The 13,771-nt window shown below is 36.3% G+C and overlaps 1 protein-coding gene across 8 annotated transcripts in view; it reads right to left on the reverse strand.

Annotated features, from left to right (window-relative positions):
• The window catches only part of NBEAL1 (neurobeachin like 1), an 81,220-nt gene that overhangs the window by 47,290 nt on the left and 20,159 nt on the right, over positions 1-13,771 (reverse strand). For 5 of the 8 annotated variants that reach the window (XR_005820878.1, XM_040560893.1, XM_040560890.1 and 2 more), the window contains exons 4-11: positions 10,702-10,863; positions 9,288-9,369; positions 8,952-9,079; positions 6,738-6,820; positions 5,493-5,578; positions 4,475-4,781; positions 3,409-3,515; positions 333-419 (exon numbers count right to left, since the gene is read on the reverse strand). Coding sequence is in view for 7 of the 8 variants with exons in the window: in XM_040560893.1 (XP_040416827.1) it covers positions 333-419; positions 3,409-3,515; positions 4,475-4,781; positions 5,493-5,578; positions 6,738-6,820; positions 8,952-9,079; positions 9,288-9,369; positions 10,702-10,863 (1,042 nt within the window). In the remaining variant the exon portion in view is untranslated. The remainder of the gene's footprint in view (positions 1-332; positions 420-3,408; positions 3,516-4,474; positions 4,782-5,492; positions 5,579-6,737; positions 6,821-8,951; positions 9,080-9,287; positions 9,370-10,701; positions 10,864-13,771) is intronic. The other 3 variants (XM_040560895.1, XM_040560896.1, XM_040560894.1) reach the window with 1 other exon arrangement.

Consider the following 13,771-nt stretch of genomic DNA (forward strand, 5'->3'; position numbering starts at 1 on the left):
TGAGACAAAGAAGCAAAAAAGAGGAAAGGGAAGGAAAAAAATCACCACCAGGTTGATAGAATTTAGATTCCATTCATGTACTTCACCTTTTAAAAATGCATAACTGATGCTCAATTTATTGAAATATCTGCAACGTGAAGCAGATAAATAAAACTGAAGTTGAATTCAATCAGGAAAATTACTTGCCACAGACAGAAAATACTGATGGCTGCAGCAACACAAGGATTGCTGCGAAAGGCTTAAAGAGGATCATTAAGGTGAAGCACAGGAACCAATTTTCCTGTCTTTGTGTCTCAACCTCAACTGAAGCAAAATACAGATTAGGTAGGTACCTGGTCCTCATTCATTTCTGTCAGTAATTTGTTGGCAAGGTCTTTTTCACTCTTGTCTGCCACTTTATTGTTAGCATTTAAAAACAGCTGTTAGAAACAGAGACAAGAATAATGGAAATAATTGCATTAAACAGTTACCTCCAGCCAAACCTGCGGAGGCTGCCCTGGATTTGTGTTTAACATACAAGTGAGTTCTCACACTGGTGAGATGCAACCCTCCATTAACATTAGTCTTCTGTTAATTCTTAGAACACTGAAGATTACACTGTATTTTTGCTGGACACTAATTGCACTTTTTTTTCCAGAATTAGATGAAAGTATGTAATCACTAAGACAAGGAAACAGACCTATCTAGAAGTTAACAGTGGTCAACAGCTTAGCTACTGATTTCATTTACTGTACGCAACATGATAAAAATTTACTTTTAAGAAATAAAGACAACAATGGAACTTTGGCAAAGAAATGGATACAGGTGCCTCACTGGTGCCCACTTATGTCTCATCCTAGATGAAGGCTGAAGATATCTAGACAAAATATTTAAATTGTCAAACAGCAACAGCAGTAGAATTTCTGAGGCACATAAGCGTCAGGACAGGAAGACGGGTAAAAAATCTCTGCTTTTATTTTAAGAATCTGACAAGTTGTAAATAAAACATATACCTATAATGCATTTTCAGTATAAACTGCTCTGTGTATAGCAGATAGATTCCTCCCCTCTCCACCTGAATTTGCAAGTTTAAAACTCACTCAAGTATCTTCATAATCCACTGCAGTCACTGTGTGTGTACAGGTCAGTCATAATCTAATCAGGACTATAACTTTTCTTCTGTTTTTACATTCTAAAGAGATGTGTTAAATATTCCACGATCAAAATGTTTTTAAAAACCTTTTAAAAACAAAACAAACAACCACCAAAAAAAAAAACACTTTCCTTCAGTGGGTAAACACTAAGCATTCCCCATTTTTTCCTCATACATTTTCTTCCATTACCTACTAGGCATTCTCTCCATAGAGGAGCAACCTAGGAAATCAGCTTCCATAAAAAAGGGTAAACAAAAGGAAGACACTCGAGATACTACTTTGACTTACGTAGGCGTGAAAGCACATAGAAATAACAAGTCAGTTTCAAAAGTCCATGACAGTCAAGAGCACTTAATACTTCAGAATTACTACAATACATCTCAGAGGGTTATAGCATTAACAAGTGCAAATAAGAACATTAAACAAAAGGAAATGCAGACATGCAAAAAAGGCAATTTTTTCAGATGGGTTACTTTAATTCTGACAATACATGTCAAAAGTCTTCTATGTAAAAACTGTTCAAACAATAATCACACGTTTTCAACCAGGCATACTGCTAGAGGTAATTGTGCTTTACCCAAAGTCTGATCTCCAAGAGAATTTAATCAAAGAGATTAAAGATTTAGGACCTACGAGCAACTAGTTAAACGTCTTAGGATAGAATGAGTCCCTTCTGATACTTCTTAAAATACAGTCCCTCTTCTTGGATATCACAGGCAAAAGGTGACATTCAGATCACCAAAACTTAACTGAGTAATTTTGAAAAGCTCTTATGCTGATCTCTAATCCTAGAGCATAGTTAAGGGAAAACAATTTGTCCATAAGGCTTAAAACCAGCAAATGTGGGAAAAAAAGATTTAAATTTTAGAAGACTGATGAACAACAAATGATTTTAAAGTATGGCTAGAAGTATGGGCTTGAATACCTCAAGTTGAGATACCTATAGCAGAAACAGTGGTATGGATTTTCTTTAACCCTCCTTTCCTTTCCATGAAAGTTTCTCTCTCTTCAAATCTGCTGAAGATCCAATAGATTCCTGAGTTTCATATCTGTGTCTGGACTCTCCTGCTATCTGACACAGAGCTGCAGAACTGTGTTTTACACAGCTTGCTAATGAATCCAGTAGCAAGATCTTCATGCGCAGGGAAGAAAAAAATTAAAATCTAGAAATAGGGTCTTCTTCCTCCAGTAACAAGGGGAAATCCTAATTCCAATACTAAATTCATCTTTGCCATTTGATGTTCAAACAGTGTAGAGATACACTGGAAAATAAAACATCTTTCCCACATCCACTCCCCTTCCCATTTATCATCCTTGGGGATATTTTCACTAAAAAAAGTTTATAAAAATACTATGTAGTAACCTGGCAGCATTGATACCCAATTCATCACAGTAGCATGTAAGACTATCACAGGATAAAAACTCCAAAATGCCTATCTTATGACAGACATACAGGCAGAGTAGAAATGAAGGGAACAATCAAGAAAAAAAAGCAAGCATTCCTGCTTTCCTAAATTATAAATCCCACTTGTTTACATGAAAGCAGGAACAAAGCCAGAATCTCCATGAACAGGTGAATGTCTCACTGCTTGATGATTTAAGAAGAAACTAGGAAAGAAGTTTCTTACAGAGTACAAGGTCAGTATAAAAATAGGCACAGATGCCCAAACACAGTAGGAGAATGGAAAGGTAAAACAAACTGTTTTCAGCAAAAGATGAAAAACTAACAAAAAACACAAACACTGTTAAAAACATTTCAAGTAAATTAGCATTCTGCCACTGACTGTAAGTACAGTTAAATCATAATCCAAACAGTTTTTTCATACATTGCTGAATATGAAGAGGGAAATGAAATCTACAGAGGAATCAGTGGAAGACATTGGCTTGCAAATTCTGGGATCCCATCTGGGATTGAGATTAATAAACATTTTTGTAAACACTAGACTCTATGTAGGAGAAGAACAAATCTAAGAACATTTCTAACAGCTTGAGCAGTGCCTATAAAGGTCTTTTTGCTCAGAAGAACTCAAAATGAATATTTTTAATTATAAGACAAACAAGAAATCTACTTCATTAGCAAAAAATGATTAGACCAACTTAGATCTTTCAGATCTTTCACAGTATTTATGGCTCTAACCAAACCAAAGTTTTACTTCCAGCATGTAGACACTATAAAGATCACATCTTATTTAGAAGGATTATATAAATGTAATTAATTTAACTGCAACATTACACAACTGGTTTTGTTAAAAAACACAGATAAGGGAAAATTTACCTTGCAGTTCTGCAACAGTCGAATGAGATGCTCAAAGCAGTTACTGTTAAGGAAAATTGCCTGCAGAACAGGCCTATCTGTGCAGTCTAACATGGCTGTGATGGTATCTACAAAATTAAAACAGAACTGCCATCAAAAACAAAATACTTCCCAAATCCATTAAGCTTTTTTTTTTTTTATCTGTTACGTTTGGAACACAATCAGAAATGGTACATAATAAACGTGAAAAAGTTTTACAACAAACTATACGTCATATATTCTTTGATCAAAAGATATGTACATTTTAAGCACAGAGCACTAGAAGCTACACATTTTGACACTATAAAAATCACATAACCTACCATATCTGGAGAAAAATTCATCTACATAATATCTTGGATTGTTCTGGGGCTCTGTTTAAAGACTACCATTTGTAAGTACCTACCCATCATGTCTTTTTTTTTTTTTTAAAGCACAGAAATACTAGCTTCCTCATCAAGCAGTTTCTCTGTATTCTACAGCAGCTTTTCATTGTTAGCATTTGTCGCCTTAATACTACTCCAGTTTTCTTGGAAGTTTTGGGGAAGGAAATACCTATATTTATATTTGCCACTCCGAACAACAAAGTGGAGAGAGAAAAAATAAAAGAACACAAATCCTGAATGCTTATCTTATTAATCCTCTAATGACTTAGTACCAACTGTTTAAGACCATCATCTTCGGCCAGTGTTTATAGTAATGCCATTTGAAAAGCAAACTATCACAAAATGGACATCACGTGGGTATTTTTTAACAGACCCTCCTTACTCTGCAGTTATGAAGACCATCAGCTGTTGCCTAGCAAAAAAAATTTCAACAGAGCCTGGCAGTCCATGAACCTTGACACTCTGGTTAAATATGAATGTGAAATAGAGTATGTCTAAAGTAACATCAAAAAGAAGAAACGTTTGAAATTTTTCAGTTGCATAGCAAAGTAAACATTTATTTGTAGAGCATCCAGTTATATTAGTATTGTGATTGAATCATTACTTGTTTCTGAGTTATTAATTAAGAGAAGTTTAAAGGAACTGCACAATTGGTTACTCACTCAGCATTTGGATCTGTAGAGCTATGAACCTGCTCTCCCACTGCCTACATCGCCTTGAATTAGGTAAAGCTGAATGGTCTGAATTAAGCAGCTTGAAATAGTTCTCCAATATTGTACTGGTCTCCACTTGCCGCTGGTCAGAACTGCTGGTAAGAAGGATATGGACAACTTCTGTCAGGCACTTCAGAGTAAGCTCTGCCTTTCTGCTCACTTCCTCAGGACTCCCGTCATCCCAGTTGTCGCAGTCTGCTAAAACACGCATCAAGACTTCCATGGTAGCGGGAGATACTGCTTGAAGAGCATTCCTCTGAAACCCATGGGGAAAAAAAAATTAAGGATGAAAAACAACTCAAATGGAAACTGCTGGTTTGAAAATACCTCAATCATACAACATGTGATATTGTGTGTAATTTATGCACTGTAATTGTTAGGTAAATATGAAACATTCTGCTTGGATTACATTGATGGCTACAGATGAAATGTGACCCGTCTTGTCCACTTAACTAGGCCTTCTTTTTCAAAAGAGAATACTTAAAGGAAAAAGGAAACATTATTTAAACTGATGTCAAAATTCTTATAAAGTAGCCTTGATAACCTCCTAGTATTAAATAAACGTTAATTTGAAACTTCATTTTAGACCTGTGTTTTCACACCAACTCCCTGCACCTCCTACTGAAACACACAAGGAAATAAGCTAGATGTATTCCATGTGATGATATAAAATTTACGTCTTTATAACTAAACTTTCTACCTGCAAAGTAATATATTTTTTATGATACAAAAATATTATAGTAAGTTCTTATGAACATGTAGTTATAGATACCAACTGCTATTTGAAAAAAGAACCTAGCTTTTATCATTTAGATACTATTGCACAGAATGGCCTCACATTTCACAAGATTAACAACTAATTCATAGTGAGCAAATTCTTCTTGATTATGGGGGTATGTATAAGCCTTTAACAATGAAAAGGAGGTTGAAGACTTCAGCAGCTGAAAAAAATTTAGAACATCCTTACCTGACCACCAGCCACAATAGCTCCAAAGAGATGTAGCAGGCAACATTTCAGGCTTTCCTTGAGATGTTCACTTTCTTGAAAGCATTCTGATTGGAATAAATAAAAAGTACAAGGCTTCCTTATTTTGGTCACACAAATTATACAAAGTTTTTGTTCCCCCCCACCTCTCAAAAAAACAGGAATAATAAAAAATAAGCTCCCCTGCTCCTCGTCACCATGCAAACTTAAAATTCAACTATATAATCTCCACTTTTTTCACGTAAGTCACAGACACAAATGCACCCATTTCAGCATTATCAGAAGAACATGACAACACTACATTTATCAGCAATTCACAGAGCCAAAGCTTCAACTCGCATAAAACGTGTTTCAGGAAGCCTGACAGACCTACAGAGGTACAGCAACTGCACCAAAATGGAAAATAAGCCCCTTTTTTTGAGGGCTATTTACTATTGAGGACATGCTAATACACAAAGCAGTGAGGATACGCTAACACAACACTCATAGTAGCTGCAACTGAAACCAGGAAGGATTGTTTTATTTGGAATTACCCATTGTAAAACATTAGTAACTTCTAAGATAAAAATATTAATGACTTGGGTTTCTAAAAACTGAGATTCCAAACAAAAAACAGAAATTGCAAGTGTAAGAATTCCATATTCATTAAAATAATAATGTAACTTTTAAGACAATTACGAGTTACCAGTAAGAAGTATTTCTATATATACTGAAAGTATAAGTCTTCTTTTAAAAGAAAATTGCACAGCTGTTTTTAAAACCTGGTCTTGAAAGGAAACAAAGCCCACTACTTCCTTGACTTTATAGCCTCTGAATCTTTTGGGGAGTTTGAGACAAATTAAAATCATTAGTCGAATGTGGAAAATCATGAGCTTGAGCAGACCAGAAAAAATCTTTAGTACTGCCATGGTAGTAAGGTCCTAAGCACATGCTCAACAATTTAAATAAATGGAAAAGTTGAGAATTCACAGAATCAACCCTATTAAACCACAGTAGGCACTGAAAGAAGCCCGAAAAAAAAAAAAGCCAGGCTTTCAAAGACAAGTACAGATGGCAAGATGGTGCTGCCCAGAGCAAAAAGCAAGAAAAAGCAACTCAATTCATTCAGCCTCAGAAAGCAAGATGCTTTTACATTTATCAGACAATCTTTGGGGAATGGAACTTAGAATTGCTAACTTCACTCCTTCAAAGATGAACATTTTCAAACATGCCGCTGATAATACTTACGATAAAAGAAAGGGACAAACTCAACCGTGAGAGAAGCCGGTTTATACTTCTGTCTGCTCTTTTCAACTGTACTTAGGATACGTCTGAAATTACATTTAAAAAGATATGACACTTTGTTTGTAATTTATTACTTTATGACTTCATCATAGAGAATCCTGCCAAAAATCAAAAGTTTTGCCTGCAGGTCCTAAAAATAGTAAAGAGTATTTCACCCTGAAAAAATGATTCACAACTAACCATGAGTTTACTGTTCCACTCTTCTGAAAAATGTACTGTTTTACCATATTGTTTGGTCAAAAACAAAGAAAAAAACAACATCAAGTCCTATTTAGTCTTTGCTTATCGTAACTAAGTCATCAGCTGAACTGCCAAAGTTCTTAACCATGCAATTTGAAACGGGGACAAAACATTATTATGAGTTCATTATGAGAGGTAGGGAGAACAAATTAAAGGGAATTAATTCTACCAATACACTTATAAACTTCTTTTCAAAGATGCAACGTATTTATACTGTGATCTTCAAAAATTTCTTTTGCTGTAATTCAACTGCTTTCACCTACCCCTTTCCCTCTGGCTTCCTTGTTCCAATAGTTTTGAGAAATGAGCAAATTTTTGAAAGGAAAAAGCAATGGAAAGAGCTTCACATTGGTCAGTTACAAACAAATTCAAAACAAAATGTGAGATATATAACCTCATTAAAAAAAACCTCTAAACTGTCAGAAAATACATGCAATCTTTGAAATGTACCTAAACCACATCCAGTTTCAGAAAATATAACACTTTTCTACAATGTGGTTATACTGATTCATTGTAATATTCTGTACCTTCATTGAATGCGAAGTCAATGTTTTTGAGTACTTATATTCTCCCTAATATAACATGAGATGTGCTGGCATTACCTATGCTACATCTGAAAACAGCTTAGCAGTACTTTGTCAGGCCATACATGAGAACTGGTGTCAATCTGTACTTTGTTCTAAAAGAGAAAAATACTCATTTTGCACAAAAATACCAGAAGTTGTGATCCTTACATTCTCCTTAAAACTTCGTGAACAGCAATTCAAGCTGTTGTGGGAAAAAAAAAGACAGTATTACTAGCTTTAGTATTACTTGTTTTATCTAATCTAGTACTAAATAGTACTAGATTAAACGTTGGACTAGTTAGTCATAGAATCATTCAGGCTGGAAAAAAACTCTAAGATCATGACTCTACTGTGAAGGACAGTCTCCTAAAACCTGCAGTCCATGAAGTGTTATAACATACTACATGTTGCCAGCTACAAAGAAACCCCAGCAACCAAGGTACATCACTCTGTGTGATCTCCACTCTGTACGTGTGGAGTCAGAAGTGACTTGTCACACAAATGCAGCCCAGTTCTACAGAATGTAAGCTGTGAAAAGGGACCCTACATTTTACAAGGCTAGGTAACACGAGATGTGATCTTTCTATGCCTTCAATTATTTCCATGAATAAGTCCAATATTTATTATGCATATCAAAAGGTTCCTGATAGAAGTAAAACTAAGGAACTAAAGGAAGAGCAGCTCTGAATGATAGCAGCAAGGAACAATCAACAACTCCAAGACTTGAACACACAGCAGAAAAACTTCTTGATTATAGTGTGGAAGACCACGTATGTTTAACGTTATTGTAATAAATTTGGTACTAATAAGGGAGAATTTTGCATGAAAAATCTCATAGGAATTTTTAACAGCGAGGCTCTGAAGAGCCAGTTACAGCAGAAAGTGAATCACTAGCAGCTTCTAAGAGGAGGGCCTGAGCCTAGAATGGCAGAAATTAATCTCAGAAAGACCATTTCCTGGCTCTCTACCCACCTTTCAAAATGACTCAGAGCTCAGTTTTACCACTGAATGGAACAGAATATACCAGTACTGACAACTCTGGTGGCACTGAAGTTCAGTTTGAAGAGTGCCTGATCAATGATGTTTAATTTGGTAAAAAAAAAAATAAAAAAATCATTAACTCTATTCTCAAGTGTGCATCTTTGAAAAAAAACTAACACAGCATCAAAACAAATGCTTATGACTATCAACTCAAACAGCTGTAAAATGCAACAGCACAATAACTGGGCGCACAACTACATTTTATTTTAGTTTGACATAAGGCAGCAGTAGTTCCGTTAGAAACCTAATATATATATTTTATCTGCAGTTATAAAACACAGTTTATGATCCAGTCCTGATCCACACTTACCCTGCAACTCGCTGCCTCCAGTTTCGATATGGATCGTAGAGACTTTCACAAAAAGCCAGTGCATGTCTCACGAATTCTTCTATTGGGGTCTGATCTGCCATTTCTTTCTCTTTTGTTTTGCTTTTTAACTGTGGAAGGGGGGTAAAAAAAAAAAAAAAAAAAAAAAACTGTTGTCAGATTTCTAATAATTAAAAATTAATTCCCGTACTCCTCCAGAAGCTCTGAACCCTCATGTTCTCCCCCACAAACACTTTCTTACTTAGAGGGGGATCACATAAGCCAGAGCAGGAAGTATTGGATGGGGAAAATGACAGACAACAATTAGTAAACACATACCTGTTGAATGTATAATGTAGTCATGGTGATAACATGGTTAATGTATGAACACATTCCAATCTCTTCCACGTTAGCCAAATTTCTATGAAGGCAACACAGAAACCACAGAAATGTACACAGTGTACTATGTGAGGCTAGTTCAAACAATGTTTGTTTTAGTAGTCAATCTATGATCATAGAAAATTGTATCAGCATTTCAAAATTACTCCCCAAAAGACTGCATGTACTCAAATGTTTATTTCTGCCACAGTAACATAGTACACAAGCTTTCTTCTAACAGGAAGGAAAAGAAAGGCCTGAGTCACCCTGCCGTAGGCCAGCTCTATCTGGAATTTGGGGTTTCAGAGGTTAAGCAGATTCCCAGGACACTTTAAATAGAAAGCTCAGAAATGGTATCTGATAACAGAGACAATAAATTCAGTTTCTTCCACATTACTAGAGCTTTACAAGGAGACTGATACTGCAGTTGTGTACACTTCTAAAAGTTTAAGCAAATATATTACCTAGAAGCTGTCATGCACTTGAAATTCTCCCAAGGAAAAGAAACATCTAAGATTATTTTAGAACACTAAAATCAACAGCAACAAAGAGGCGTTATTTCTCAGTTTTGAGAACGTCACAAAGATCAGATACTAAAGTGATGATGTAAGGAGAACTTTTCAGCAATTTAGACTTAAAACAGCTGGTAATTCATCAACACAGCAGCCACAATCTACTCAGATTATATTTAATATTCTAGGATACTTAAACACTGCCCTACACCTCTTTGTACTGTTTTAGGGATAAGGAAGACCAAAGGACTCAAAAAAGCTTAAATACTTCCCAGAAAAGAATGATCCCTATTATATACTTTATCCCCTTCCTCTTTCATTGCAGCTTGTAATAAAAAACTGAAGAAATGTGGAGAAATATACCCCTAAAAACAGAGGCATTTACCTGCTTGAACAGTATTACAAAATAAAGTGTAAGTTTCAGAAGGAAGCCAATTGCATTAATAGAATAAGTCAGATCCCTAAGCTGTTTATGGAATTATAAGCATGTTAAGAATGTGAAGCAGTTCTTCCTGTACAATCCTCTTTCGAGTTCTTTCATATCCAACACTAGCTAAAGTGTGCCTTTTCTTCTAAAAGTATTTCTTATACCAGGTACACCATGCTTTGAATTCACATAAATATATCTTAGATAATTACAAAGAATTTAGTGTCTAAGCCCCTTCTACTCCATTTTTCATGACAAACGTTGCTGATTGCATTGCTCCCTCTTTCTTTAGTTTGAAGATTGTGATAAGTGGCATTTCTCTGTTTCTACTAGAAAGCGTCAAATCACATTGTATACGTCATTAGAATCTCTAGGCTGCATCTAGATTACTTAAACAAAACAATATCCTTCTTGAGGTAGCAACCAGAACAAATACCTGCAAAGGATGATAAAGAATTTCACAAGCAAAAGTGACAGGGCCTGCTGCTGCTCTTCTAGTCCATCTGACATTTTCTGGACACACTGCAGCAGCTGGAGTCTAAGGACCTGAAGAATATTGTCAGGAAGCAGTGATATTCCTGGAGGGATGTCATCCACCCTAAAAATAAAAAACAAACGCACACAACTCTTAATCATGGGATTGACACATTAGCATCTATTTCAGTGAGCTCACATAGCATTCCAATAAACCTGTATAAGAAAGGTTACTGAATTGTGGCAACTGATGGTTCACAAACACTTCCTATGAAGTACAAGGGAATGCCTGGTGGCAATAAGCCAGCTTGAACATCCTCTTCCTCAAAGAACTGCATTTAAAAAAAAAGACAAATAAAAGAAAAAGTGTTAAGAATACCGTAGGTGGATTCCTAAATTCTCTTGCATGAGTTGATCTGCTTTAATCACCGCAGAGAAATTGTATGATCTTCAGTAGGTAAACAGGTGGCCTGCCAAAATTCCTAAAAAAGGCCACAGTGAAATAAAACATGAAACTAAACACAAGGGAACATTTTCAACCTTATAATTAAGACTAAAATAAGTTAGATGCCAATTTCTCAATAGTTAGAGAAGCCCAGCTGGCAATAATGCACAAGAAACTTCATGTCTTTCTTACACAAACTACCCAAACTAGGAGAAAATGAGGTTTAATACAGAAAAAAAAATAGATTTTTAGATTTAATGCAGGAAAAAAAGAAACAGTTCACAGTTCAATATTAAATGAAGGAAGATTTGAAAATCAGGGTCTGAATGTGCAAGACGGAGAGCTCCCGGCAACTCATCTGACTCCTGGCACACAGATGTTGCATGAAAACCTGACCCATCCGTACTATTTTGTGTCCTTAACTCAGCAAATAGCTCCCCTGCCACACACACTTTTTTTTTTTCCTCGTCTGATAACTAACTATTTTTAGGGGCCAAAAAAGACTCTTGTGTTGGTCTTAAATTCAACAACTCTATCAAGGCCAGACAGGGTCCTGAAGGACATTAGGTACTCTTGCTCATTGTTTTGTTAAACTGAAACATTTGTAGAAATACACCAGTGAGAACCAAATGAAGGAAAATAACTCAAAAATAAAACCAGTAGCTAAGCCAGTGCTTCTAGAATAGCCATACAGTAATCCATTTCAGCAACAGTGTAGTAATTTATAGGTGTGTTAAAGCATTCTCTGGGATGAAGACTGTTCATTGAAGCTCCTTTTGGCTCATGTTAAAGGGCAGCTGTCTGTCAGCAAGCTGTACGTTCACTGCTTCACATGGCAGAATTTGCCTGTGGCATCAGCCATTTACCCTGACACATCCACTATGAACTTTACACAGGAAGAGGAAGACAAGCTAGAGCCTTACAGCTTACAGAAGCCTTCAATACAGCCAAGCCCAGGGAAAAATTACAAAAAGAAATCACACAAGAAATATGGCTAACTTGGGAACTAGTTATGACACGCATGTACGTATTTGTGTATGAACAAGCTTCAAAAGGCATGGGGAAATGCAGTGAGTGACACAACACAGTGATACCAATAAACTGAGGGAAAGGAGGAACAATGTATCAACTACATTGAAAAGGAAGTTGAAAAGGAAGCTTACATAAAAGAGAGACCATTTAGTAAAACAACTCCACAGGCACAAGCGACAGCAAGTTCCTAGGTCCCAGAAAACAAGCGTTCCCCTACACGGATACAGAAGACCTAATACTGTTCATTCTCTTGCTTCTGCAGTTATGCCATTTGCTTTTCAGATCTTGCTCAAGGGATCTGAAAAGTTTTGACAGAAATTTTCATAGGACCTAGGCTCTAGCTGACAAAACCGAGAGCAACTGCTTTTTTCACCCCACAGCTGCTAAAAAAGACAAAAAAATGTTAACTTCTGTGATAGCAGCTTCACCCCTCAAGATGCCGTTAGATCCATACCCTCTGGGACCACAGGCATTGCTCATAATCATCTGCTAATTCACCACCTCTGTATTAAGAACGTAATTTTGACAATTGAAGTTCTACATCAGAAGTAATTTCGCTAAAATGGCCAACAAGTCTCTGTTTTGGTAAAATCATAAAATGCTTTGTAGGAAAGCAAATGGCACACCCTCCATGCCTCACGTACTAAAGATTGTTCCCTCTGCAGTAGGCACACGTCTGTGCCATTGACCAACCCCTAAGATTTAACTGCTTTGAGCAGCTCAAGAAATGCTCATCTTCTGGGATTTCTCAGACTGAATATATTTGCAGAGCTTAAATAATTGAACTTCTTTCCAGCCCAGAGCAAGTCACCACTGTATTACCATAGAAATTTAAAAGTTAGATGTATATATCCAACATCTGTGCATTTTTTTTTTCCTGACAAGACTTGTTTTATAAACTAGCTATTCAAAAAGAAAAAAAAAATCATACCTTAACTGATGGTCTAATGTGATTACTGGTACCCTACCTCAAAAATCTGAGTTCTTGATGCATTTGGGTTCTCTTATTTACAATCTCCTTGCACCACAATAAAATGGTTATGCAGCAGCATAAATTCTCATCCCAGGTGTTTGAGAGGAAGTTAAATTTGTCATTACAGTGTATTCATCCAATTACGGCCTAAATCCACACACTGGGACTCAACCTCTCCTCCACCAAAGCGGCGAGCAAGCGCTTTGGAACAAAGGCTGCAAAAAACCAAGCGTCACTTTTCAGCAGCCAGTTTCTAGTAACCATGTAATCAGCTTTACTCTCATGATTCCTGCATTTTTTTAATGTGGCTTTGGAGTCCATATGCTAACCAAGTATGGTGTCTGTGGTACTTTGCATGAGTTTCCTTTAAGCTCCTTTGTGCGACAGCATGCAAACCAAAGCCAGAAAAAGAGCATGACAACACTCTGGAGATCTTTGTTGTTTCTGAAAGCATTAAACCAAATGACAATTTATTCCCTTCAGTGATGGGGAAAAAACCTCCCATCAGCTGGTAAACATTTTATCCTATCCAGTGTAAATACTGATGAGATGGCTGGTTTGTTGTGTTTTTCTTTTTTTAGG

Source organism: Cygnus olor, chromosome 6 (genome assembly GCF_009769625.2).
Source record: "Cygnus olor isolate bCygOlo1 chromosome 6, bCygOlo1.pri.v2, whole genome shotgun sequence".
In the NCBI taxonomy this organism is placed as follows: domain Eukaryota; kingdom Metazoa; phylum Chordata; class Aves; order Anseriformes; family Anatidae; genus Cygnus; species Cygnus olor.